At 37.0% G+C, this 26,982-nt stretch overlaps 1 protein-coding gene across 1 annotated transcript in view; it reads left to right on the forward strand.

The window, feature by feature from the left end:
• The window catches only part of LOC123552656 (E3 ubiquitin-protein ligase rnf213-alpha-like), a 123,284-nt gene that overhangs the window by 49,636 nt on the left and 46,666 nt on the right, over positions 1–26,982 (forward strand). The window contains exons 23-42 of the mRNA XM_053540035.1: positions 1,455–1,529; positions 2,113–2,219; positions 2,597–2,738; positions 3,269–3,467; positions 3,985–4,222; positions 4,521–4,667; positions 4,918–5,023; positions 6,965–7,130; positions 10,984–11,152; positions 11,751–11,911; positions 13,599–13,796; positions 14,171–14,293; positions 14,623–14,743; positions 15,726–15,967; positions 16,577–16,793; positions 19,043–19,135; positions 20,245–20,439; positions 21,830–21,996; positions 22,638–22,860; positions 26,357–26,527. Coding sequence (XP_053396010.1) covers positions 1,455–1,529; positions 2,113–2,219; positions 2,597–2,738; positions 3,269–3,467; positions 3,985–4,222; positions 4,521–4,667; positions 4,918–5,023; positions 6,965–7,130; positions 10,984–11,152; positions 11,751–11,911; positions 13,599–13,796; positions 14,171–14,293; positions 14,623–14,743; positions 15,726–15,967; positions 16,577–16,793; positions 19,043–19,135; positions 20,245–20,439; positions 21,830–21,996; positions 22,638–22,860; positions 26,357–26,527 — 3,260 coding nt within the window. The remainder of the gene's footprint in view (positions 1–1,454; positions 1,530–2,112; positions 2,220–2,596; positions 2,739–3,268; positions 3,468–3,984; positions 4,223–4,520; positions 4,668–4,917; positions 5,024–6,964; positions 7,131–10,983; positions 11,153–11,750; positions 11,912–13,598; positions 13,797–14,170; positions 14,294–14,622; positions 14,744–15,725; positions 15,968–16,576; positions 16,794–19,042; positions 19,136–20,244; positions 20,440–21,829; positions 21,997–22,637; positions 22,861–26,356; positions 26,528–26,982) is intronic.

Genomic DNA, 26,982 nt, shown 5'->3' on the forward strand with positions numbered 1-26,982 from the left:
GAATTTTTCGAGTCCCATCAAATTTCCTTCTTTATATATGTAATTCAACTCAGGTTATGTCAAAATTTGACTTCCAAGACTTCAGATGTGTCGAAAGGGTTTTTCAGTCCCTTCAATAAAATTCAAGTGTATTGTAAACTTTGTAAGTTGAAGTGAGAAAAATATGCGATAAAATTTCACACGTCATTGTGAATGTGGTTGGATTATGTTTTTATGTTTCATGTTTATTGCCTTACCAGAGAGCCGTGATAGCAACATATCAAAGGTGCGGCAAATATCAAAGTGAGATAATATCATACTTGTTTGCACGTGCCATAATGATAATTGTTTGATGTAAACATAAGATTTCTTTAATCAGTGGTCATTTGTTTTTGAGACGTTATGAAAATTGCGTTTAATTTAAACTAATGAATTAATTAGTTTGAACAGTTGCGATCCTTAATACGGATTAATTAGAGGTAATCGCGATGAGACTGTATAAAAAAATTTACTTCTTTGGAGAAAGCATCATTTGTTCAAAATGTCAGATTGAAATGCTATCAATCCTCCAGGAGAGAAACGCGGTACAAAAAGGAAACTTGACTCAAAAACATTTGTGGTTAGTATCTTAGTATCATTTTTATTCTTCAGAAAACTGAAAACTTTGATAAACACAAACTGTACGGAATCGTGTATGCGTAAAGTGTTGAGTGTACTGAATATTGTTGTGTTTTTATGATGACTGATGTGCATATGCCGGAAATGTTACTTGACGAACATCTATGTATAGATTGTGTATTTCTGATTATGTTTACATGGAAATTAAACACAAAATGAACTTAGATCTATAATCCTTTTGTTTTGCTATTTAAAAGATTTATTGTAAGGTATACTATATTTATAGTGTACCCAGTTGCTGGAGATTAAAAAAGGTGTTGGAATCAACTTTTTTTATGCCCTCAAAGGGAGGCATATTAGTTTTCAACTGTCTGTCCGTTCGTTAGTCACAATGTTAACTTTTTGCATGAAGGCACTTTACTTGCGAACCACTGCACCCAGGACCTTCAAACTTCACATGCTGATAGTACTTATTGAGGACATTACCCCTATTGACTTTGGGTCACCAGCTCAAAGGTCAAGGCGCTGCGGGGGCATTTGTCACCATTAGTGACAGCTCATGTTCATCAATTTGTCAATATACCTCCCTCCTCATAACTCGAATTGTGATTATTTCGAAATAAAAAGCACGGTCCCTTGAAATTAGAGATAAAGAGTTTCGACTGTATATAGACTTAAATTGAGTGAAGATAAAAATGCATTAATTATAGTTTTTTATTATCTCAAGACATTTGAGTAAATCATTTTGAATATTTTTTTCATAGATTACTGTTTTATAATTGTGCAGTGTTTCATTTCCATTTCTCTGTATATTTCCTCAATTTGTCTGTATAGAATTACAAAACATTCTCTTTCAGATACCAGAGAAATAGCCAGGTCACTCCCACCAGGGTTTAAGGAAGGTCAACCTAACCTGATAATTTGTCCCTCAGGTAAGTTCTTCATTAATGTTTAGTACTTTTTCATAATTTGATGTTGTTTTTTCCAATGACCTTTGAATAAAGCATTGTAAAAATCATGAACAAGAAGCAGTCAAGGGGCCTCCGTGGCCGAGTGGTTAGAGTCGTTGACTTCAAACCATTTGCCCCTCATCGATGTGGGTTCGAAACCTCATTTGGGGCGTAGAATTCTTCACGTGAGGAAGCCATCCAGCTGGCTTACGGAAGGTCGGTGGTTCTACCCAGGTGCCCGCTCGTGATGAAATTATGCACGGAGGGGCACCTGGGGTCTTCCTCCACCATTAAAGCTGGAAAGTCGCCATATGACCTAAAATTGTGTCGGTGCGACGTTAAAACCCAACAACAAGAAGCAGTCATGCCAGCAGCAGTGTTAGTCTAGCATCTGTTTTTAAGGACATTTTCACAAACAATAATCAAAAATGAAGTAACAATTTAATAACAAATGGAGAGAAACTGTCACATTGGGAATGACAGTAAATGTTAGCAGTTATAATTCTGTTACATGTTTCAGATTTTAAGTATATACTGATTTGATGCTTACATTATAATTGTGTAGGAGATGTATTGATGACCTCACTATCTGTATTTATGATGGACAAAGACCAACCCTTACCACAGTCAGATGAAATATTGACGTGTACTGCAAACACAACAAAAGATGAAGTAAGCTATTGTAGATTCATGAACAAAGAAACCTCAAATGGCCAATGGCATCTTCTTTAAATTAATTTCAGTGTTACAGAACCATAACTTCAATTCAAGCTAAGGAGAAGTAGACTTGGTACCATTTTTAGATTTCTAAATGCATTTTTACTACAATTAACCCTATACCAAAAGGCCATACTAAGGAAAGCTGACACAAGATCTTCATTTACAGGAGGCAGTGATGCACAACAAATGTTTTTTTCAGAATGGAAGCAAGTGATCTGCTCTGTTCACAGGTGATGTTTAATGTTGGTTTGATTGTGTTTCAGAAATAGTGTTTGAAATATTTAAATTAAATATTTAAATAGTAATTTAACACATTGATCAATTAACAGGTGGACATATTCTGGAGGAGAGCAATATTTGATGGAGCTAGAAAAATACACTGTCTGGTGAATGCCGACATGTTGGACTATGATGTTAGTGAAGTGGCAGAGAGATGCCTGGAAGAATATCTCCTTGAAGTTCACTACAAAGGTTTTTGATGTTTGTCTTGTTACTTATACTGTATTCCAGTTACATAACTAAAGAACAGCTCTGTTATACATTAGATTGAGAACATACTGAAAATGTTTTTATTAGCTGTGACAATTTTCATTTCATAGCTCGGGGGTAAAATATTAAGTATTACAAACAGTCAGCTGGTAAAATTATATCTATCTATTTTACTTTCAACAGTCAGGAGAATTAATCTTGTTGCTAGGGTACGTTTGAATGGAAGAGATACAAAAATTATGCTTTGTAATCATAATTAAGAATACCTATTTATTAAATGTTGAAAAAGTGTTACTGCTGCAAAAAAAGAAGTAACAAGATTCAACCTGATCCATTGTTGGCTGGTCAGCTTAAAAAGGCATTGTTGGCAGAAGAATTGATATAATATAAATCAACACAAAAAATATTGCAGACAATGTGCTATAAACTTTGGCCTTGCATGTAGTAGTGACTGCATTAGTACATTCACACAGATAAGGTACTGGTTCATTAAATGATCCACATTTTTACAGATTTGAAATACCGCTTGCTGGTGATCTGTGGGTCAGACAATGAATACAGGTCTACTATAGTGTCATCTCTCGACAAGTTCAAGAGACAACCATTACCTGCAAATACCACACATCTGAGAGAGTACCTAGCTAACAAACTTGCGATACAGCAGCGTACCATAGCGAAAATCAGACCTGCTGCTGATGTTGATACACAGAGGTAGGACAGAGTTATACTTTGCATATATTCATTTTGAATTGATGCAGTTATATTGTAGATTTTCAAAGTTTACAGTTCTTTTATTCTGCTGTTTACTAGTATTTTACTCATTTTATTCTAAAATGAGAGATAGACTAGATCTTGAGTACAGGGGCCTCCATGGCCGAGTGGTTAAGGTCGCTGACTTCAAATCACTTGCCCCTCATCGATGTGGGTTCGAGCCTCACTGGGGGCGTTGAATTCTTCATGTGAGGAAGCCATCTATCTGGCTTACGGAAGGTCGGTGGCTCTACCCAGGTGCCCGCTCGTGATGAAATAATGCACGGAGGGGCACCTTGGGTCTTCCTCCTCCATTAAAGCTGGAAAGTCGCCATATGACCTATCATGTGTTGGTGCGATGTTAAATCCAACAAAAAAAAAAAAGATCTTGAGTACACTAAGGCACAATTCAGTTTGAAAGTGTTTGGGCCCGTTATTGATTGTGGGTCATTTACATATTGCTTTCTATGACTTAAAGGTCTACTGTACGTGTGATCAAGTCCTGGAGAGCTGGTGTGGGAAAGACATTATTTAAACACAGGAGGGAAGAGGAATTATCAAGTCTGAATAGTGTAGCAGTCAGATCAGACACAGTGTCTATCCCACTACAGGAGAAAACCATAGATCTCCATTATGTCATTCAAAGACTTTTAGAACATACAACACGCCCAGAGGAGGTTACTGCCAGACTGTTTCATATAGATGTATCACATGAGGTAAATTTTGATGTAAATAAGTGCTTAATCGATAAAACACTTCAGAGGAAGTAACGCCCACGTTTTTCTTGTAACTATGACATAATTTACATAGTGAGAGAAGTGAACAGCTGAATGTTCAAATTTGTTGGATCTCCTGAGAGAGTACACTACATACTTCGAATATATTGAACATCTTAGGGAAATAACCGACTGTTCCATATCGTTTTATCTTATGAGGCAAGTCTAAATTTAGATTAATAGGACACTTTTCTGTAAAAATGTTGTGTTTTATTAAAATGCATATTTTCATAAACAGGTGGAGAATGGTGTAGATTATCTATTGTTCAACCTGCTTGTACTTGGGTGCCTGATGGACAAGACTGGATTTGTATGGAGAAAATCCCCAACTGACATTTACCTGATTGAGACAATGCCTTTAATGTATCAAGCTACAAACAGAAGGGTATTTTGAAATTTAATTTTAATTTGTTGTCATTAAGAAATAACTTTTTAAAATGAATTAACAGCTATGAAAATTTCACTATAGGCATTGTGCCAGTAATCGAGAATGTATTAAATACTTCTTTTTTTCTAAATTAAAATAACTGAACTGTTGTAATACTAACAACTAATACAAGGATTTATTTGAATACTGTGGACGAAACTTCATAAAACATGAGGTATAGAAAACCATATCAGTTATCCAATTCCAGGGAGCAGACCTGCTGTATGTACATCCAATGTTGAGTATTTTACCAGACCTGACTTGTAGATCACCACAGGAAAGCTTGCAGATCTATCTCAATGTTAGGCCACATGGTAATTAATTTTATATTGCTCTTTCTTTTCTGAAAAGCATAATGAGTGAGTTTTTGTGAATAATTTACTATAATAATTTCAACTCGTGAGTGGTATTTTACCACTGTGGTGTCTAAGTTGGTGACCATTGTGTTCCTGTGACCTGTTGTGTTTGTGTTTTTAGCTCACCTGAGCCCAAAGTGGCCATGGTGAGCTACTGTGATCACACTGTGTCCGTGCATCCATCTGTCAAGTAGTCCATCCGTCATCAACATTTGTGTTTAAACGTCATCGCCTCTGAAACCAATGAATGGATTATGATGAAACTTGGCCATGATGTTCCTTGGGTGGTCCTCTACTTAAGTTGTTCAAATGGTTCTGCTTGGTTGCACATAGGGGCTGCCAGAGCTAAAAATAGAAAATACTTCAAATGACATCTCCTAAATTGATGGTCTGATTTTGAAATAATTTCACATAAATGGCTTATGTCACCCTCTACCAAGATTGTTCAAACTATACTGATTCGTCAAAAAACATTGCCATTGGAGGGCATGGTCACTTTTCCCTGTATGTATATGGTGGAAACTTTAAAACTATTCTTGTGTAAAACTGCTAGTCTGATTTTAGAATAATTTTACACAAATGGTCTTTGTGTGACGCTCTACCAATATTGTTCAAATTATTCTGATTTGACAAACAACTTGGCCGCCAGGGAACGTGGTCACTTTTCTCTATATGTATATAGTTGAAACTTCAAAAATCGTCTTGTGTGAAACTGCTAGCCTGATTTTAGAATAATTTTACACAAATGGTCCTTGTTTGACCCTCTACAAAGACTGTTCAAATTATTTTGATTTGTTGAAAAACATGGTTGCCAGGGATGTGCCCACTTTTCTTCTCTGAATCAATAATAATAATAATAGCTAGAGCCTTGATATTTTGTGTGTGATATCAGATTTTGTAATGTCTACCATAATTGTTTAAATTATTGCCCTAGGTTCAAATGAGTGTGTGACATGTATATATTATAAGCTTACATAGAAGAAACCTAACTCTGTACTTACACAAACACACTTGAAGCCTTGTACACAGGTGAGCGCTTTAGAGTCAGTGACCCTCTTGTTTTGTTTTACTTTGGCTGTACAGAAAAAATTATGACAGAAGGTATTTCGGAACACAATGCAGAAAATGAGTTTCCTTATATAGAACAAGGATTAAATGAAAACATTCCACTTGTTTGTACTGTCTTGCCATTACAGGTGTAAATTTGTAACAGTTTTTGCAATCCCAGTGTACCAACTTTAGCTTTAACAACATGCTATTTAATTGAACGTCATGATCAGATATGTGAGACACTAAACTTATAACCCGAGGGTTTGAATATTCAAATCACCCAATTATTTTAGAAACATGTACAATGTGATTTTATACTGAATGAAATTATGCTACCTCTGTAGAGCAACACCCTTTGGGAGATACAAATATTAACTGTTACGTAGAGGTTGTTGTTTTGGAGAGGTAAATTTGATAGCAGATTTCAGCTTAGAGAAATTTTAATGATGTTGCTATAAATAAGTTTTTGCTTCAGGCAGCTCTGGATAAGTTGTACTGTGTACCTTTTGTTATATGTCAGTAAGTTTATGAGCAGCACCATGAGAAAACCAACATAGTCGCTTTGCAACCAGCATGGATCCAGACCACCCTGCGCATCCTCGCAGTCTAGTCAGGATCCACGCTGTACACTTTTAAAGCCTATTGGAATTAGAAAAACCATTAGAGAACAGCATAAATCCTGACAAGACTGTGCAGATGCGCAGGCTGGTCTGGATCCATGCTGGTCGCAAAGCCACTATGTTGGTCTTCTCATGGCACGGCTCATACCTTAAATAATTAATTGCATAAAAGAGATGCTGTTGCACTTATTTTACCAGTTATCTATACCAAGGTCTTAAAATTTTTCAGACTTCAAAGAGTCAGATCAGTTGTTTGATGAAAAGCAGTTCAGAAGTTCAGTTTTCCAAAGAACATTCCAGTATTTACTGAGGCTGGACCAGAGGAGACAACTTGGTGATGTGCAGCCTCACAACCCAGAAGGAAGTCCACAGACTTGTCTCCAAACATTATTAAGGTGAAAAATCTTTTGCAGCTTTTTTTTTGTAATCAGAAATTTCATAAATTAATTTACTTCAGCTTTAGATTGTATAAACATATATTATTGTTAGAAATTCATCTAGTATATATTTGAAATTACTTATTTAGAAAAAGGTCATACTGTAAGTGTACTTGTATTAGCGCAGCTAAATTTTAGCGCAAACGCCTTAAATTGAGTAGTTTCGACTTATTAGCGCATACTTGTATTAGCGCAGTATCAGCAGCGCTAAAGTAACCAATTGACTGTATCTGAAACACCAATTTCCGATGTAATATGGAATTGCGAATGAAGCCTATTCAAGCAATCTGGCTTATAACTGCCTATCAGAGTGTGAAAAACTCTAAAATACTAAACAGCTGGCGGCTGACTGGTATTCGTAATGAAATTGACCTTAGGCTGGCTATCAAATAAACATACATAGGTCTACATTATGACATAAAGTCTGCATTTGTTTAGATCAGTATTAATCTTTATACTGTAAATTTGTATAAGTATTAAGTGCAGAATGGTGATAATTGTTTGTTTTCAAATTCACACTTGGTTTTCAAAGCAGTAAAATGTTATGGTGACACTTGTAATTAGCACGGCCAGAAAAACTGGCGATCTACTCCGAAGGTGTTTTACACAATGTTTACGATAATGGCGAAGATAAAAAATGCAAGTTAATTTAAAAATAGATGAATTTTGCACTAATGTTCAAACAGGTTAAATTATTCTATTCAAAACTTTTAGCAGCATATTAGTTAGGAATGCAGTTATTGTCATATTTACACTATAAATATGTATTTCTCTGTGTACTATTGCATTGTAATTACGATATTTTCAGTACGAGAAATGTTACTTTTTATTAGCACGACTATTCACAGGATAGTCTAGCTATTCTACTCACCCTGTCGTCGGCGTCAGCATCACACCTTGGTTAAGTTTTTGCATGCAAGTACATACAGCTATCATTTAAAGGCTTATAGCTTTGAAACTTATTTTTTCTTTTTCTAGGTCAATTACCAACCTCACTGGGTCAAGTCCCATAACTCTGACATGTATTTTGAGCAAATTATGCCCTCTTTTGGACTTAGAAAATTCTGGTTAAAGTTTTACATGCAAGTTACTATCTCCAAAACTAATGCAGATACTGAATTGAAAATTCACATGTGTCTTCGGGGTTATAAAACTAGTTGAATGCAGCAAGTCCCATAACTCTGACCTTCATTTTGGCTAAATTATGCCCCCTTTTGGACTTAGAAAATTCCGGTTAAAGTTTTGCGTGCAAGTACATACAGCTAATACTAAAAGGCATATAGATTTGAAACTCATTTTTTCTTTTTCTAGATCAATTACCAACCTCACTGGGTCAAGTCCAATAACTGACATGTATTTTGAGCAAATTATGCCCCCTTTTGGACTTATAAAATTCTGGTTAAAGTTTTACATGCATTAGTTACCATCTCCAAAACTAATGCAGATATTGAATTGAAACTTCACATGTGTCTTCGGGGTTATAAAACTAGTTGATAGCAGCAAGTCCCATAACTCTGATATGCATTTTAGTCAAAATATGTCCCCTTTTGTACTTAAAATTCTTTTGATATTTAACCTTTTTATGCCCCCGAAGGGAGGCATATAGTTTTTGAACCGTCTGTGTGTCGGTCTGTCTGCAATTTTCGTGTCCGGTCCATATCTTTGTCATCGATGGATGGATTTTCAAATAACTTGGCATGAATATGTACCACAGTAAGACGATGTGTCGCGCGCAAGACCCAGGTCCGTAGCTCAAAGGTCAAGGTCACACTTAGACGTTAAAGGTCATTTTTCATGATAGTTGGGCGTGTCCGGTCCATATCTTTGTCATCCATGGATGGATTTTCAAATAACTTGGCATGAATGTGTACCACAGTAGAAGACGTGTCGCGCGCAAGACCCAGGTCCGTAGCTTAAAGGTCAAGGTCACACTTAGACGTTAAAGGTCATTTTTCATGATAGTTGGGCGTGTCCGGTCCATATCTTTGTCATCTATGGATGGATTTTCAAGTAACTACACATGAATGTGTGGCACAGTAAGACAACGTGTCGCATGCAAGACCCAGGTCTGTAGCTCAAAGGTCAAGGTCACACTTAGACGTTAAAGGTCATATTTCATGATAGTGCATTGATGGGCGTGTCCGGTCCATATCTTTGTCATTCATGCATGGATTTTAAAATAACTACGCATGAATGTGTGGCACAGTAAGATGACATGTCGCGTGCAAGACCCTTGTCCATAGGTCAAAGGTCCTAAACTCTAACATCGGCCATAACTATTCATTCAAAGTGCCATCGGGGGCATGTGTCATCATATGGAGACAGCTCTTGTTGGGTAATATTTTCCAGCTTCTGGGACAATATTTCGAATAATCAAGCTTGGCTGTCTTACGAACAGCTCTTGTTAGGAAAGCCTTTCATTTCAGTCTAATATTAGCGCTAGACATGAATTAGCGCATGCCCAATCCTGCTTATAGCGCGAAAATTAGTATTCTGTTAAAGGTCAAGGTCACAGGGGCCTGAACATTGATAACCATTTCTGATCAATAACTTGAGAACCTCTTGATCCAGAATGTTGAGAACCTCTTGATCCAGAATGTTGAAACTTCATAGGATGATTGAACATGCAGAGTAGATGACCCCTATCAATTTTGGGGTCATTCTGTTATAGGTCAGGGTCACAGGAGCCTGAACATGGAAAACAATTTCCGATCAATAGCTTGAGAACCACTTGACCCAGAATGTTGAAACTTCATAGAATGATTGAACATGCAGAGTAGATGACCCCTATTGATTTTTGGGTCAGTCTATTAAAGGTCAAAGTCACAGGAGCCTGGTCATATAGAATCATTTCCGAAAAATAACTTGAGAACCACTTGACCTAGAATGTTGAAACTTAATAGGATGATTGGACATGCAGAGTAGATGACCCCTATTTATTTTTGGGTCACTTGATCAAAGGTCAAGGTCACAGGAGCCTGAACAGTGACATGAGAAGCACTAGGCCAAGAGTGTTGAAACTTTGTGAGATGACTGGACATGCCAAGTAGATGATCCCTATTGCTGCCAACCATCAGTGTCTCTTTGACTTTCGCTCCTGACCCCTATTGACTTCTTGCCAATACGACTTTGCATTGGGGGAGACATTCGCTTTTTTACAAAGCATCTTCTAGTTTGACCCATTCTTTATGAAACTTGGTCAGAATGTAAGTCTTGATGATCTCTAGGTCAAGTTCAACTGGGTCATGTTTGATCAAAAACTAGGTCACCTGGTCAAATCAAATGGAAAGCTTATGAACACTCTATAGGCCACAGTTGTGTCCTAATATTAATGAAAAAACTTAGAAAGTTTGGCTTGATGATTTCTAGGTCAAATTTGAATCTAGGTCATGTGGGGTCAAAATCTTGGTCACCTGGTCAAATCAAAGGAAATTTTGTGAACACTTATAGGCCACAGTTGTAACTCAATCTTTATGAAACTGTGTCGAATGATTGTCTTAATCATTTCTAGGTCAAGTTCGAATCTAGGTCATGTGGGGTCAAAAACTAGGTCACAGGAAAAGCTTGTGAAATCTCTAGAGGCCACAGTTGTAACCAAATCTTAATTAAATTGTATCAAAATGTTTGTCTTGATGATCATTAGGTCAGTTTGAACTTTTGGTCATGTGGGGTCAAAAACTAGGTCAGTAGGCCAGGTCAACTCTGGTGTGCGATTAAAAAGGGCCATCATGGCCCTCTTGTTTTACTTTCTCTGAAAATTGAAAAGTTTTTTGTATAATTTACAACACATTGATAATATGTTATGTAACAGGCATTGTGGATTAGAGGACCCGTCCTGGTCTGAGCTTCATCATTTTGTTTGGTTTCTCAACACTCAGCTGGTAGATTTTGAGAACAACATGTTTGTGAGCGCAGCTGCTGCAGAAGATCTTCCAGGCTTTTCCACATTTGTTCTCAGATTCCTCATTCAGATGTCAAGGGTAAGAACATAAGTTGACACCAAATAAAAAAGCTGCAATAGTACTTAATAACCTGAAAGAATTTGCATGGAGTATATTAGAAAGTGAAGGGGCCTGCGCTGCCGAGTGGTTAAAGTTGCTGGTTTCAAATTACTTGCCCCATATCAATGTGGGTTTGAGCCTCTCTTGGGACATTGAATTCTTCATGTGAGGAAGCCATCCAGCTTGCTTAAGAGATGTCGGTGGCTCTACCCATGTACCCACTTGTGATGAAATAATGCACGAAGGTGCACCTAGCGTCTTCCTCCACCATCAGAACTGGAAAATTGCCATATGACCTGCTCTATAATTGTTTTGGTGTGACATAAACCCAACAATTTGAAAATAAATGAATAAATATTAGAAAGTGAAGTATTTAAACAGGCTCAATTTTGCTCCAACTTAAGTAGTTTACTTTTGATTAATGGTAAATCTAGATAAAATGTTAATATAACATTGCCCTAAAAAGCCTCAGCAATTTGTTTGCACTAACAGTCTAATTATTGGAGCTTTATGAAAACAACTTAGTTTATGAGTGCACAAACTCTGAAAATCAGTTAGTACCCTTTACCATGTTCAGGATTTTTCTACACGTTCATTGGATATGAGTGAAGAATCACCTGGGCTTAGACCAGAACCTGGAGTTAGAGAGGAGCGTATGGATGATGGTGAAGGGGAGGACATTGAGGAAAATGGAGATGACCTACAGGCTTACCAGATGAGAAGGACCTGGGAAAGCAGGTACTATATGTTGGTTTTTGAGTCGGCTAAAGGCTGAAAGCCTTTTGACGAGTCGTTGCTGTTCAGCGATTCTCTAAATGGACCGAATAACACGTGAAGAGATGTAGTTCCATTAGATTTCTCAAACTTCAAACAGTTCACTGCATGAATGAAGTTAAGTTGTGTCAATTCCCTTTGCTATGACCAATATACGATGTAATCTGTCATATTTATGACTTGTAATTGTGCAATACTCGAATGTAACTCATTAAGCATAAATGTGCATTTTAAGAATTGCGCAGGCTTACAAAGCTTGGGTAACATCCAGCGAAAGACAAAAAATAGTTCCACAGGGCTCCAGATAAGATGCGTATTAGCGTAAATTATGTATAGAAATAATGCAAATACGCATGTCTAATAATTTCTAAGCGTATAAAAACGTATATAAAATTACAGAAATGCGCACAATACTTTTTTAAAAACAAAATCTGAATCGTCCGGATGCGTTAGGTAACATAGCCGATCAGCCTTAATTCTCCCACATTGAACGTAAACACGCATCGTATGATTTCTATAAACTTTGCGTGGGTTGAATTTTGCAGTCAGTAAACGGATAAATTATCGGAAGAAGAAGCTCTTACTGGTTTGTCTAGTTACTACTGATATTAAAAATGATTTTAATTCTTATTTTTCGAGAAATAAACAAATCGGCGAAACATTAAATTGTATTTTCTTGTAGTTTTTGAAATCGAAAGTAGATCGTCTATGTTTGGCTGCTTTCACAAAACGAAACAACTTTTTTTATGAAAAGATTTAAATAAGAGGTAATTTAACCGTAAACTTCAATGTCAGATACTGCCAATTGCTGCTAAATGTCTTCGTATCATCATAATTTGTAAAATATTTTGTTAAAACTGGAGAAAAGTGTAATCGTATCCGGATATAATATTTTGGGTAAATATCGAGCTGTGTTATGAAATTTTAAGAAAAAAACTAAAAACAAACTGAAACTGGTAGACTATACTGTCAGTACATCAATCATTAGCCGACTCAGGCCCTTCAGGCCTTTGATTAATTTTGTCATGATACTTTTTTCCCTTGGGTTCTTAATGGTTATCTTTTTGGGTAAGTCTTAAGAAGGATTTGTATTAGCCAAGCATAAAAGAATGTAGAGGCTGAACTTTTCAGTGGGTGCTGAGTCATGTTTCTTTGGAAAGTTTTGTTTCGCTTATTTATTGATTCTCAGAAAATCACTGAGTCAACTTCCAGATGTACTTTACAATAGGTACATGTACCTCTGTTAGTCCAGTTTTAGCTTGAATATTTGAAATTGTTCAATAGTGCTTTTGTTTTCATCCTTTTTGTCAGGTCTGCATTATTTAGATTTTGCACATAAGCAAATTTCTCTGAAACTCCTGGGCTGAATGCTTTCAAGCTTTACACATGATTTCAACATGTCTGATAGAATATGTTTAGATAGTTCTAAATACAGCCAGCCCTGTCTGTAAAGACCACGGTTTGAAAATAAAGAATGTTGTCTTTGTTTAGCATTCGTACTTAAAAATTTATGCTATAAATGGTCAAACGCAAAGAGAAAATAATACTGTAGTCTTTATAAATAGGTTTTAAAGTTGGGAAATTTATTTGTAGGTGGTCACATTGATAGTACTAAATTCTAAATACATGAATTTGTACTTCCTATTTTCAGTCCACATCCCTACTTGTTCTTCAACTCTGACAGATTTACATTCACCTTCCTTGGATTTTTCATTGATCGAGGTTCAGGAAACTTGATTGACCAGCAGACAAGAACAGTACTTGAAAATGGAATAATGACACAGAATCTGTATGATTCACTTGTCAGAAACCATGCTCCCATGCAAGAAAATTTTGATGCTCTTCCAAGGTAAAAATCTACTGGACATTTGCAAGTTTCTTACCTTCAAGAATTATGAGACTGAAGAGAATTTTAAAAAAATATGTAGTTTGAATTGATTTGAAATGTAGTTATTTTGAAATGTGTGATTTTGGAGGCATTTTTTTTTTGTACTATGGTCAGTTGTGTACTGTTAAGTGTAATGTCTTTATTAGAAAAGTTATATGAAATGTGTCTTTTGAGTAGAAATGAATGCTTTTGGGGCAGTTTTTTTGTACTATGGTCAATTGTATTCAGTGTTTATCTGTAATGTCTATTAGGAAAGTTAAATGAATTTTGTCTGTTGAGTATGTTTTGTAGCCTTGGATATGTATATTGAAAGCTTTTGTTTCTGTATTTGGCAGAGATCAGAAAATCATGAAGTTATGCAATGTCATGGGGATCGAGTTTCCTCATGATCCAGATGATACATACGAGTTGACCACAGACAACGTGAAGAAGATAATGGCCATTTACATGAGGTTCAGGTAAGTTGATAAATGAATGACAGAAAATGGGATAAAATTCATAGCTGTTTGAGAATGTTCTCATAGGCTTTAAATTTTATGTTAAAATTAGATGAAACAGCTCTCCCATGAGATGTAATGCATAATAACATGGTAAGGAATGAATAATTTTAAATACTGCTCATGAACAGAGTCATAAAGGGAGGTAATAAATTACAATGGATTCAGTTAAACTTTTAACTCTGTGAACCAATACACAGACATTTGACAGAAGTCTGTTCAAGTTGAAGCAAGGATTCTGATGTCATACTGTACATGCCTCTTTTTTTGAAACCTAGTGTATTTTTCAGGTGTGATATACCAGTTATAATCATGGGAGAGACTGGGTGTGGTAAAACAAGACTAGTCAAGTTTATGTGTTCTTTACAACAACCACCAGGAGTAGAAATGACCAATATGATACTAATGAAGGTATAAATTTGCTTGCAAGCAAATATTGGGTACAGGTGATTTACTGTTTATGTTTATGGGACATCTTTATCATGATCACTGTATGGTCTCATAAACAGTCTGAATGCTGCAGTTAGTTCAGATATCAAGAATGTTTGATACCTTTAAAGTCTGAAGTTCTTTGTCTAAAACTAGTTTTCCTATAAACGTTCCTAAATATTAAAACTTGAAAAAAAAAATTCTCAAAAGAAAAGATTAATGCAGCTCGAATTATAACGAGAATATGATCACATTACGCCAGTATTAAAAGAACTGCATTGGATACCAGTTACTCATAGAGTGGACTTTAAGATTCTAGTTCACACATACAAAGCATTGCATGACCAATCACCGATCTATGTTAAAGACTTGCTGGAAGTCTATCAGCCAGCAAGAAATTTGAGATCCAAGAACAACTCAAAACAACTAGTTGTTCCAAAAAGCAAAACTGTGAGGTATGGTGATCGTAGTTTTTCATCAGCTGCACGGAAGTTATGGAATGCTCTTTCGACTACCATTAGAGACGCTAAATTTTTAGCTTGGATGCTTTCAAACAGTCATTGAAAACACACTTTTTCTTCAAGGTCTATTGGAACTCACTTTGCACTGAAAAACAAGCTGTTATATGACTTTGCAATGGAAATTATTTACTGTTGATTATTGTTCTTTAAAATATCTAGTACAATTAAAATGTAGAGTAAAGCCTGATTCAGGCTAAATATCTTATATTGTTGATATATTTTTTGTGTTGTATTGTGCAACCATATCATTCTGTGATATGTAGTTTGTACAGAGCTTTTGAACATTTATTTTATAGATGAAAAGAGCGCTATAAAAATCTGGTAAATAATAATAAGAATAATAATTGAAAATATAAAACATATTTAATAGTTATCTCCCTTGAAAGACCTCATTGTTTTGTGACCTATGGCTTGAACTCTAGTATCTCATATTTCTTACTAAGGTCCATGGTGGTACAACAAATAGAGACATTATAAAGAAAGTGAGAGATGCTGAACAAATAGCTAAAAAGAACAAAGAGAACTATGGAGATCACATGTATACTGTGTTATTCTTTGATGAGGCTAACACCACAGAAGCTATTGGACTTATAAAAGAAATTATGTGTGACAAAAGTATGGAAGGAAAGAAACTGAAACTGTGTGAAAACCTGAAGATGGTTGCTGCTTGTAACCCATACAGAAAGTAAGATATTTTTGTCTTTCTTTATATTGTTTTCCTCATTATTAGTTGGTCGGTTGGTGTGTAGGCCATTTGGTTTCTGATTAATAACTGCAAATTGCTTGAGCTTACAGTGGTCAGTTTTCGTAAGATGAGCCCCGGAGTTTAAGGGGTCAGAGTCACAGTGACTATGAGACTGAAAGTGTGTTAGTTGACACTTGTTTGTTTGAAAACATTAGGTCAAAGGTCAAGGTTACAGCCTGCAAATTTTCTTACCCATTTGACCTCTGACAGGTCATTTGTTTTACAAATAGCGCTCTACTGTAAGGACAGACTTCATCATTGTTTGGATTTCTGTGTTGGAAAATTGTTCTTGTTTATAACATAAATCATGTTTTTTAAGTTCCCTTTGATTGAAGATCAGTTGGTGCTGTCTGTTACTGTTTTTTTGAAAGGAGTTATTTTTAAAAGAATTCAGTGTCAGAGCATATCCATTGTTATGACCATTTTATATATGTTTGAAAGGAATTAAAAAAACACTTTTTATAAACTATGCATGTAAGATGTTGACATATTTTACCAACAGTTAAGTTTCAGTGTCAAGTTTACTTCCTCTTTGCTTTATGCTTACAGACACTCTGAAGAGCTAATCAAGAAATTAGAGCAGGCCGGACTTGGGTATCACGTGGATGCTGATGAGACAACAGACAGACTAGGTCGTGTTCCAATGAGACGTCTGGTGTACAGGGTACAACCGCTGCCACAGAGTTTACTACCCCTAGTATGGGACTTTGGTCAGCTCAATACACAAGTGGAAGATCTGTATATCAGACAGATGGTCAAAAGATACGTAAGTTGTTATCAGCTTGTCTTGTTACATTAGAATTCTTCAAAAGTACCAACAAAAACTGCAGACTTAAATTTCGAAATCAAATGCTGTAGTTTGGAAAAGAATTATCTGCATATTACTAAGTGTTATTATGCCCCCACTTTGGGGGGGGGGCATATAGATTTGCTCTTGTCCGTCCGTCCTTCCGTCCGTCTGTCCGTCCGTCCGTCCGTCCTTCCGAAAATGTTGTGTCGCGCGTAGCTCTGAAAGTATTTGACGTAGAGTCACAAAACTTTACAAGAATGTTGGTCAGCATGTGTAGTTGTGCACCTGGGGTTTCGCGTCCGGATCCATTCAGTCATGTAGAAGTTATGGCCCCTGACTTTGTAAAAATTGGTCATTTTAATGTTGTGTCGTGCCTAGCTCCAAAAGTATATGACCTAGAGTCACAAAACTTTACAGGCATGTTGGTCAGCATGTGCAGTTGTGCACCTGGGGTTTCGCGTCTGGATTCATCCAGACATATAGGAGTTATGGCCCCTGACTTAGTAAAAAATTGGTCATTTTAATGTTGTGTCACGCATAGCTCCAAAAGTATTTGACCTAGAATCACCAAAGTTTACAGGAATGTTGGTCAGCATGTGTAGTTGTGCACCTGGGGTTTCGCGTCCGGATTCATTCAGTCATGTAGAAGTTATGGCCCCTGACTTTGTAAAAATTGGTCATTTTAATGTTGTGTCGTGCCTAGCTCCAAAAGTATATGACCTAGAGTCACAAAACTTTACAGGCATGTTGGTCAGCATATGTAGTTGTGCACCTGGGGTTTCGCGTCCGGATTCATCCAGTCATGTAGGAGTTATGGCCCCTGACTTCGTAAAAAATTGGTCATTTTAATGTTGTGTCGTGCATAGCCCCAAAAGTATTTGACCTAGAATCACCAAAGTTTACAGGAATGTTGGTCAGCATGTGTAGTTGTGCACCTGGGGTTTCGCATCCGGATTCATTCAGTATTGTAGGAGTTCTGGCCCCTGACTAATGTCATGTAGTGGGTGCATCTGTGTCCCATGGACACATTTCTAGTTTTTTTCAATATTTTTCTTATTTTAAATTGGAAATCCACTGCAGTAAGATACCTGATTGGCACATTCAGATTTATTATACCCCCCACAAAATGTAGTTAAATGGGGTTGTGGGGGTGTATATATGAGTGAGCTTGGCGGTAGGTCAGTCTTGCTTCTCATGGTTTTCCGGATGATAATTCATGACAGGCTTGACCGATTTAAATAATATTTTTGGTAGGTGTAACATTGAATTTGGGGTCCATAGGTCAAGGGTCAACGTCACTGTGACCCTGAATATAACTTGAGAATGTTTTGGCCTAGGATCAAAAATTTTGGTACACAGGTGTAACATCATGAAATACAGGTCAGATTCGACTTTGAGGTCAAAGGTCAAAGTCACAGGGATTCTGAGAATTTAAACGGTTTCTTGCTGATAACTTGACAATGCTTTGGTCTAGGATCATAAATTTTTGTACACAGGTGTAACATGATAAAATACAGGTCAAGTTCGACTTTGAGGTTAGTAGGTAAAAGGTCAAGGTCACAATAACATGAAACAGTTAAACAGTTTCCGGATGATATCTCAAGAATGCTTGGGCCTAGGATCATACATTTTGGTACACAGGTGTAACATTATGAAATACAGGTCAAGTTCGATTTTGAGGTCAGTAGGTCAGAGGTCAAGGTCACAGTGATTTGGAACAGTTAAAGAGTTTTGGATGATAACTTGAGATCACTTGGGTCTAGAATCATAAATTTTTGTACACATGTGTTACTTGATAAAATACAGGTCAAGGTCACAACAACACGAAACAAATAGCTTCCGGATGACCAGCAGTTGACCCATGTTGATTTTGAACATTTAAACCTTTTCCAGATAATAACTTGAGGACGCTTTGGCCGAGGATCATTAAACTTCATAGGGAGGTTGATCATGACGAACAGATGACCTCTAATGATTTTGAGGTCAGCAGGTCAAAGGTCAAGCAAGTTTGGCTTTGACATTGGCTTAGTTCTATGACAAGGCCATATTGTAGGGGTATAATTGGTCACTCCTATAACAACTCTAGTTTTCTTAGTAGAACTGCCAAAGGCTGTTACAAGGAAGTATCTGAATTTTACATAATTTTATTTATTTAGAAAAGAACTTTGGTAAGAAATTTCTGATTTTTCTTTACATCTGAGAGACAGTTTTTTTGCATTTGTTAGATACGTGAGGAGAGGTTACCAGAGATACCAGGTCTGATAGAAGTTTCCAGTGCCATTCTAACGGCATCACAGGACTACATGAGAGAACAAAAGGTAACAGATGCCGTATACAGTTTTGATAAGTCTTTGCAGGTTAATATCAAGAAATTTTGCACATACTTAGCTAACTTGAAGTGATAGTTCAGGGTAAACAACAAAATGTATATTTGTAGGTGGATCATCTGGTGTCGTTCTTCCAATATTACTTTAAATACTTGTTTGATGCTTGTTCACCGGACCTGTCATCCTTGCATTGATCTCTTGTGTGTTCAAAATTTTATGCTGGACTGCGTGTAGCTGTCATCTGAAAACGTTTTCATAATTTCCTGGCATTTGGAAACCAGACATGGAATGCTACCTTGCTGTTGATCAGTTGCAAATTGAGCTCGAAATCAACTGACTTGATGACGTAGTATGAGAATTGTTTTGGGCGCAGTTTAATGACCTCAGCTTATGACCGCAGACCCAGAGCCTACTTTTCTGTTTTGGAATCAACACACACTTTCTTAGTTCCCTATGTTTATTTATCATAAGCAGGGATCGAATTTAGTGGTCGCCAACTCGCGAAATTCGAGTAAGAATAAAAAAAATGCGAGTAGAAAATCAAGGCACCCGAATATTTTTGCGATCACGTTCGAAAATCGTGGAATTCGCTCAAATTGTCCTTGCTCTTTAAAATCTCCATTGGGGCAGTTAATTTTCAGATAATCAAGTGACTGCTTGTAGACGCTTGTCGCTTTATACACTGAGTAAGCGTCTAGGCAATAATTGTTTTCATTTTGGTCTGTAATTTGCAAAGTTCTGCAAAAATGGAGAGGAAAATAACCAGTTTCTTGATGCAAAAAGGCCCGCGAAGACCGAAAATGCTAGCAACACTAGGGGCAGTGACCTGAGAAAAATCTAAAACTACAACATCCAACCTGAAGTCCAAAGAATCATTGAGTACTTTGGTTCATATCGTACTTTCAAAACCATAAAGTCCTGACCGTGAACTTTTATATGAAACCAAACAACAACAAAATAACTTAATAAATTTAGCACATAAACACCTTTTAAATAATTGCTAGTGGAACCCATCATTTTGCTAGTTGAAAAAAGTGGGAAAAAAAGTTAAATTCGATCCCTGATAAGTAAGTCATGCGTTACTGTTTTACATCTTACAGGATGAGTGCAGCTTTGTGTCTCTGCGTGATGTTGACCGTGTACTGACAGTGATGAGCTGGTTCTACCAGCAGAGTCAAGAGGATCGAACCTTGTACAATCTTATGGATGACAAATTGTACGGCGAGGAAGAATATTCATCTTCAGATGAGGACGTTGATGAGGAAGGTGAACAGATGATGAGAGATGATGGAGAGGTGAGAACTAACACTGACATAGCTTTAATATATTACTTATTTATTATACGCCCGAAGGGACGTATTATGTTATGACGCTGGTGTCCGTCTGTCCGTCTGTCGGTTAGCAATTTCGTGTCCGCTCTGTAACTCTTGAACCCCTTGAAGGATTTCAAGGAAACTTTACACAAATGTTCACCACACCGAGACGATGTGCAGAGCGCATGTTTTGGATGTCTCGCTTCAAGGTCAAGGTCACACTTAGGAGTCAAAGGTCATATCAGTTTGTTTCGTGTCCGCTCTGTAACTCTTGAACCCCTTGAAGGATTTCAAAGAAACTTGACACAAATGTTCACCACACCAAGACGACGTGCAGAGCGCATGTTCCGGATGACTTGCTTCAAGGTCAAGGTCACACTTAGGGGTCAAAAGTCATATCAGTTTGTTTCTTGTCCGCTCTGTAACTCTTGAAACTGCTGGAAGGATTTCAAAGAAACTTGGCAGAAATGTTCACCACATTGTAACGATGTGCAGAGCACATGTTCCGGATGACTCGCTTCAAGGTCAAGGTCACACTTAAGGGTCAAAGGTCATAGATGACTTTGCTTTGTGTATATTGCTCTGCATTGCAGTGCTCTTGTTTTTATTTGGCAGATCTCTTTTTTGTACTTACAATAATTTTTTTTTTGAATTACTTCCCTTTTATGTTACTATAAATAGCTTATTTTGAAACTTTTTTATTATTGGCCGTAGAGAAAAACCGAGACCACTTTTCTGTGGTACAACATGGATGGTACCTCCAATTTTAAGGTGTATTTTTACATACCTGTACGTGATAAGGATTTTTTGTAGACTTTGAATATTTTTTTTGTGGACTTAGATTTGTTTTTTGAAGTTTTCCTTTTGTTGTTCCAGTCCTTTGAGGCTACAACAGTTAAGTTCTTAAAATTTTGCTCCCATCCTATGATGTAAGCCTTCAGGCGTATATTGCCCCGCATGGCGGCGCTCTTGTTGATCATTGCTACACAATTAATCCATTGGTTCAGATTTGAGAGGAAGAATTCTGTCATGTAACCTTGACTTACAGCAGGCTTATAGAAGATTGGTGGTTCTATGTAGTGTCTTTATGAGCCTGAAACAATGCTTAGAGGAGCCCCTGGGGTTTTACAACACCATCAAAGACTAGACAGTTACCATATCATCAAAAATTATGTAGAATGTAAATTAGTACCAAAGCAAAACTAACATTGATTGAAGGTGCATAGTTTTATTTGCGGGAAAGATACAAAACCATAAAGAACAGAAGTGATAAGTGCGAAATATTCATGAAATAGTAGAGTCTGCAGATTCAGATCAGTAATTAATTGTATTACTGAACCCAAGTATGATTATGTACACATAAATTTTACAGGGTGACAGAGTTGATGATGTTACACGCTCTCTTATACTAGCCCTTGGCGTTTGTTATCATGCCTGTCTGAAAACCAGACCACAATACCGTACACATATTGCACGATTTTTCCGTGCTCCTTGTCTTTTGCCTGGTGGTGATGATCAGATACAAGAGGAAATAGAAAGGTAAACCAGTCATAAACTTATGTCTTAGCTCAATAGGGGGTTGCAAGTCTATTGATGACGGGATTAGGAGTTTGGTCCCCAAGTGAGGCATTTATTCTCCATGGTGATTTAATAGAAGACATTGTATCTAAAATCATTTGTCCTCCACTTCTGATTCAAGTGGAAAAGTTTGCAGTTAATTTCGCAGAAGCGTTTAATACTGATAGGGTATAAAGAACCACTGATAAAACAACTGCCTCCCAACTGAAATACTGTTGAAAATTGCACTAAACATTAAACAAACAAATTTGATTTAGAAAAGCTTCATCAAATACATTTTATTTAACCAGATAAATGAATTAAATTAAATGTCATATCACTTAACAGGTGTTTGTTCAAAAACATTTGGAATTCTTTGATGGAAGTACATTCTGTGTTCACTGAAACATTTATTAGTTTGCAATACTTGATATCTAACACACAGTGCTCTGTGCTAACTGTATAGACACTTAATTGAGTTTCTTATTTTAGTGATATTTCATTTCCTTATATTTATTTGAATTTGCAGCATAGTGTTGCATGTATGATAATTAAAGGACCAACAGAAGAGATATTAAATTGCTGAGATATGTTTTTAATGCCCTTTATTTGTTGTTTGTCAGTTGTCAAGAGGTTTTCCTTGATCATGTTCACCTCGAGAAGAATATTGCTCGTAACATGGCTCTGAGAGAGAACGTGTTCATGATGGTTGTATGTATAGAACTTCGTATCCCACTGTTCCTCGTTGGAAAACCAGGAAGCTCAAAGTCTTTGGCAAAAACCATTGTGTCTGATGCTATGCAGGGAAATGCTGCAAGAGAAGAACTGTTCAGAGAACTGAAACAGGTTAGGTGATGCACCACATTTAAGCCAGTTTTTATACATGTATCTTTAGCTTTGCATATTTTTAGAATAAATCTTTAAGTCTTTAGATCTTTGTGAAGCATTGAATGTAACCAAGCAAAATAATAGCAGACCAAGGTTTACTGACTGTTAGTTACAGGAATTGAAAAGAACAGCTATTATTAAGCCCACTAGAACCAACAATTGCAACTAACATAAAATAACATAAAACGGATTCCATTATCCTAAAGGACTAGCTATCATAACAACCTTGCTAGATGGGTACATTCATCTTGGCTTCAAGTACTTAACATGATCATTAGAATATAAACAAATTTACAATAAGCTAAATAAAAATGCATGAGTATTGAGCCATGTCAGACTTGAAAGTATCATTTGAAGGATATCCAAAAATAAGGGAGTATTCTTTATTTGCATTGTGTGCTTTCAGTACTAGGAGACTTTTTATTATTCAAAGAATAGGTAGAGCTGTTGGACTCACTGGTGCGTCCATGTCCCAATTTGGTTAACTTTTTTATGTAAGCTGGTATCTCAGTAACCACTTATCGTAATGGATTGAAACTTCACACAGTTATTCACTGTGATAAACTGACTTACATTGCCTAGGATTCAGAATTATGCCCCTTTTTGTTTTTAGCTCACCTGAGCCAAAGGCTCATGGTGAGCTTTTGTGACCGCTCAATGTCCGTCGTGTGTCGTCAGTCGTGCGTCCGTCAACATTTTCTAAAAAAATCTTCTTCTTGAAAACCACTGGGCAGAATTACACCAAACTTCACAAGAATGATCCTTGGGTGGTCCCCTTTCAAAATTATTCAAAGAATTTAATTCCATGCAGAACTCTGGTTGCCATGGCAACTGAAAGGAATAACTTTAAACATCTTCTTGTCAAAAACTGCCAGGCGTAGAGCCTTGATATTTGGCGTGTGACATCATCTTATGGTCCTCTATCAAGATTGTTCAAATTGTGCCCCTGGGGTGAAAAGAGGCCCTGCCCCAGGGGTCACAAGTTTTACATAGACTTATATAGTAAAAAACTTTAAAAATCTTCTTGTCTAAAACCACATGGCCTAGGCCTTTGATATTTTGTATGTAGCATTGCCTTGTGGTCCTTTACCAACATGCCCCTGGGGTGAAAAGCGGCCCTGCCCTAGGGGTCATAATTTTTACATAGATTACATAGTAAAAATCTTTAAAAATTTTCTTGTCTAAAACCACATGACCTAGGCCTTTGATATTTTGTATCTAGCATTGCCTTGTGGTCCTCAAACAAAATTGTTTAGATTATGACCCTGGGGTGAAAAGAGGCCCTGCCCCGGGGGTCACAAGTTTTACATAGACTTATATAGTAAAAAACTTTAAAAAATCTTTTTGTCTAAAACCACATGGCCTAGGCCTTTGATATTTTGTATGTAGCATTGCCTTGTGGTCCTCTACCAAAATTATTTAGACTATGCCCCTGGGGTGAAAAGAGGCCCCGCCCCGGGGGTCACAAGTTTTACATAGACTTATATAGTAAAAAACTTTATAAAATCTTCTTGTCTAAAACCACATGACATAGGCCTTTGATATTTTGTATGTAGCATTGCCTTGTATTCCGCTACCAAAATTGTTCAAATTATGCCCCTGGGGTGAAAAGAGGCCCTGCCCCGGGGGGTCTCATGTTTTACATATAGACTTATATAGGAAAAAAAACTTTAAAAATCTTTTTGTATGCCTGAAACTGCAAGGCCTAGGCTTTTGATTAAGTATGTTGCCTTTCCTAGTGTTTCTCTACCAAAGTTGTGCAAATTATGTCCCTAGGGTGAAAAGAGGCCATGCCCTGGGGGTACCAAGTTTAACATAGATTTATATAGGAAAGAAATAAAAGATCTTCTTGTCTGAAAGTTCAAGGCCTAGGCATTTGATAATTGGTATGTAACATTGCCTGGTGGATCTCTTACAAGTTTGTTCAAATTATGCCCCTGGGGTGAAAAGAGGCCCCACCCTGGGGGTCACTTGTTATGATTATGAGTTATGTAGGAAAAAAAATACTTAAAAAATTATCAGGTCATATTTCCTAGACTGTTTAATTATAATTATCTGATGACCCAAGTGATTAGGGATCACTTGACTGTGACCTTGACCTACTGACCTACTTTCTTGTATTTATACCCCCGGCATCTACTGATGCAGGAGGCATATAGTGATTGTCCTGTCCGTCCGTCCGTTCGTCCATCAGTCCGTACGAGGTTAACCGAATGGGACCGTTTCGTCTAGCATCAGTACCCCTTACTAGAATGACTTGATACTAATGCAGATGTAACCTGTGACCATTCCTCATTCATCTTCAGACATCACCTGACCTCAGTTTGACCTTGACCTTGACCTCATTTTGGACTTAGGTTGCTTTATATGGGCCATCTCTTGGTTAACCAAATGGGACCGTTTCATCTAGCATCAATACCGCTTACAAGAATGAATTGATACTAATACAGATGTAACCTGTGACCATTCCTCATCTTCAAACATCACCTGACCTCAGTTTGACCTTGACCTCATTTTGGACTTAGGTTGCTTTATATGGGACATCTCTTGGTTAACCAAATGGGACCGTTTCGTCTAGCATCGATACCGCTTACAAGAATGAATTGATACTAATACAGATGTAACCTGTGACCATTCCTCATCTTCAAACATCACCTGACCTCAGTTTGACCTTGACCTCATTTTGGACTTAGGTTGCTTTATATAGGCCATCTCTTGGTTAACCAAATAGGACCATTTCGTCTAGCATCAATAATGCTTACAAGATTGAATTGATACTAATACAGATGTAACCTGTAACCATTCCTCAACTTCAATCATCACCTGACCTCAGTTTGACCTTGACCTCGTTTTGGAATTAGGTTGCTTTGTATCGACGAGGATGTCACCGGGGGCATCAAGCGTTTATTGAAAGCAGCTCCTTGTTTAAGATACAGCCTTGAAATTTGGATGGCATGGACAGTTTTGCACACCAATCTTAAAACTGTCTTTCAGTGACCATGAATGTGACCTACTGACCTACTTTCTAATATTTTAGCATCAGTTTTCCATTTGAAACATGTGGCTCATATTACTCAGGTGAGCGATTCAGGGTCATCATGTCCCTCTTGTTGTATGTTGCAAGCTGGTATCTCAGTACATACTAACAGGAATGGATTGAAACTTCACAAAATTTTCCATTGTCATGAGCAGATATGCATTGTACAGATTTCGTAACCCAGTTTTGCAATTTTACAAAATTTTTCCCCTTTTTTGACTTTTACATTCTTTCAACTGACAAGGCTTTTTAATAGTGGAGCCTTGCTGTCCTCTGACAGCTCTTTTTACATTTCTTGTTGCCTTTAAAATCAATCACTTATAAGGAATTTGACGAACAGTGTTAAAATCAAAACTTCAATGAATAGTAGTATATTGGCTTAGTTCACCTTCCATAAATACAGTCATTGTTTTTCAGGCTCAAATGGTATCTTTCCAATGTAGTCCATTGGCAACCCCAGATGGTATAGTTGGCACATTCAGACAATGTGCTCAATTCCAGAAAGACAAAGATTTGGACACGTTTGTCTCCATTGTTGTCCTTGATGAAGTTGGACTGGCAGAAGACAGTCCTAGAATGCCACTCAAGGTATTCTTTAGTTACTCATGATGTACCCCATTGAAATTTGTTTAGCTTTGAAGAGAACATATATTTTTCATACCACTTCGTGTTCATTAGGATGACTTGTATATACAGAGGTTAATATACTAAAGCAAACATATGAAAACTATTGAAGGGATTTAGTAATTATGTCTTCCACCACACAGTGGTGTGGGAGACATATTGATTTACTCCAGTCTGTGTGTCTGTCTGTCACAAAGCTTGTCCGCACTCTAAATTGAATATTTCTCATCTGATCTTCACCAAACTTCAACAAAATGTGTCTGCCAATAAGTGCTCAGCCAAGTTCGATAACTAGCCTAATCGACCTAGGCACTTCGGAATTATGGCCCTTGATTTACCAAAAACACTCAGATTTCTTGCGCAGTTTTACCCCTAAACCAGCGCCTATACTACTAGTAGTATAGGCATCCTTTTGGTTT

Source organism: Mercenaria mercenaria, chromosome 4 (assembly GCF_021730395.1).
Source record: "Mercenaria mercenaria strain notata chromosome 4, MADL_Memer_1, whole genome shotgun sequence".
Lineage (NCBI taxonomy): Eukaryota > Metazoa > Mollusca > Bivalvia > Venerida > Veneridae > Mercenaria > Mercenaria mercenaria.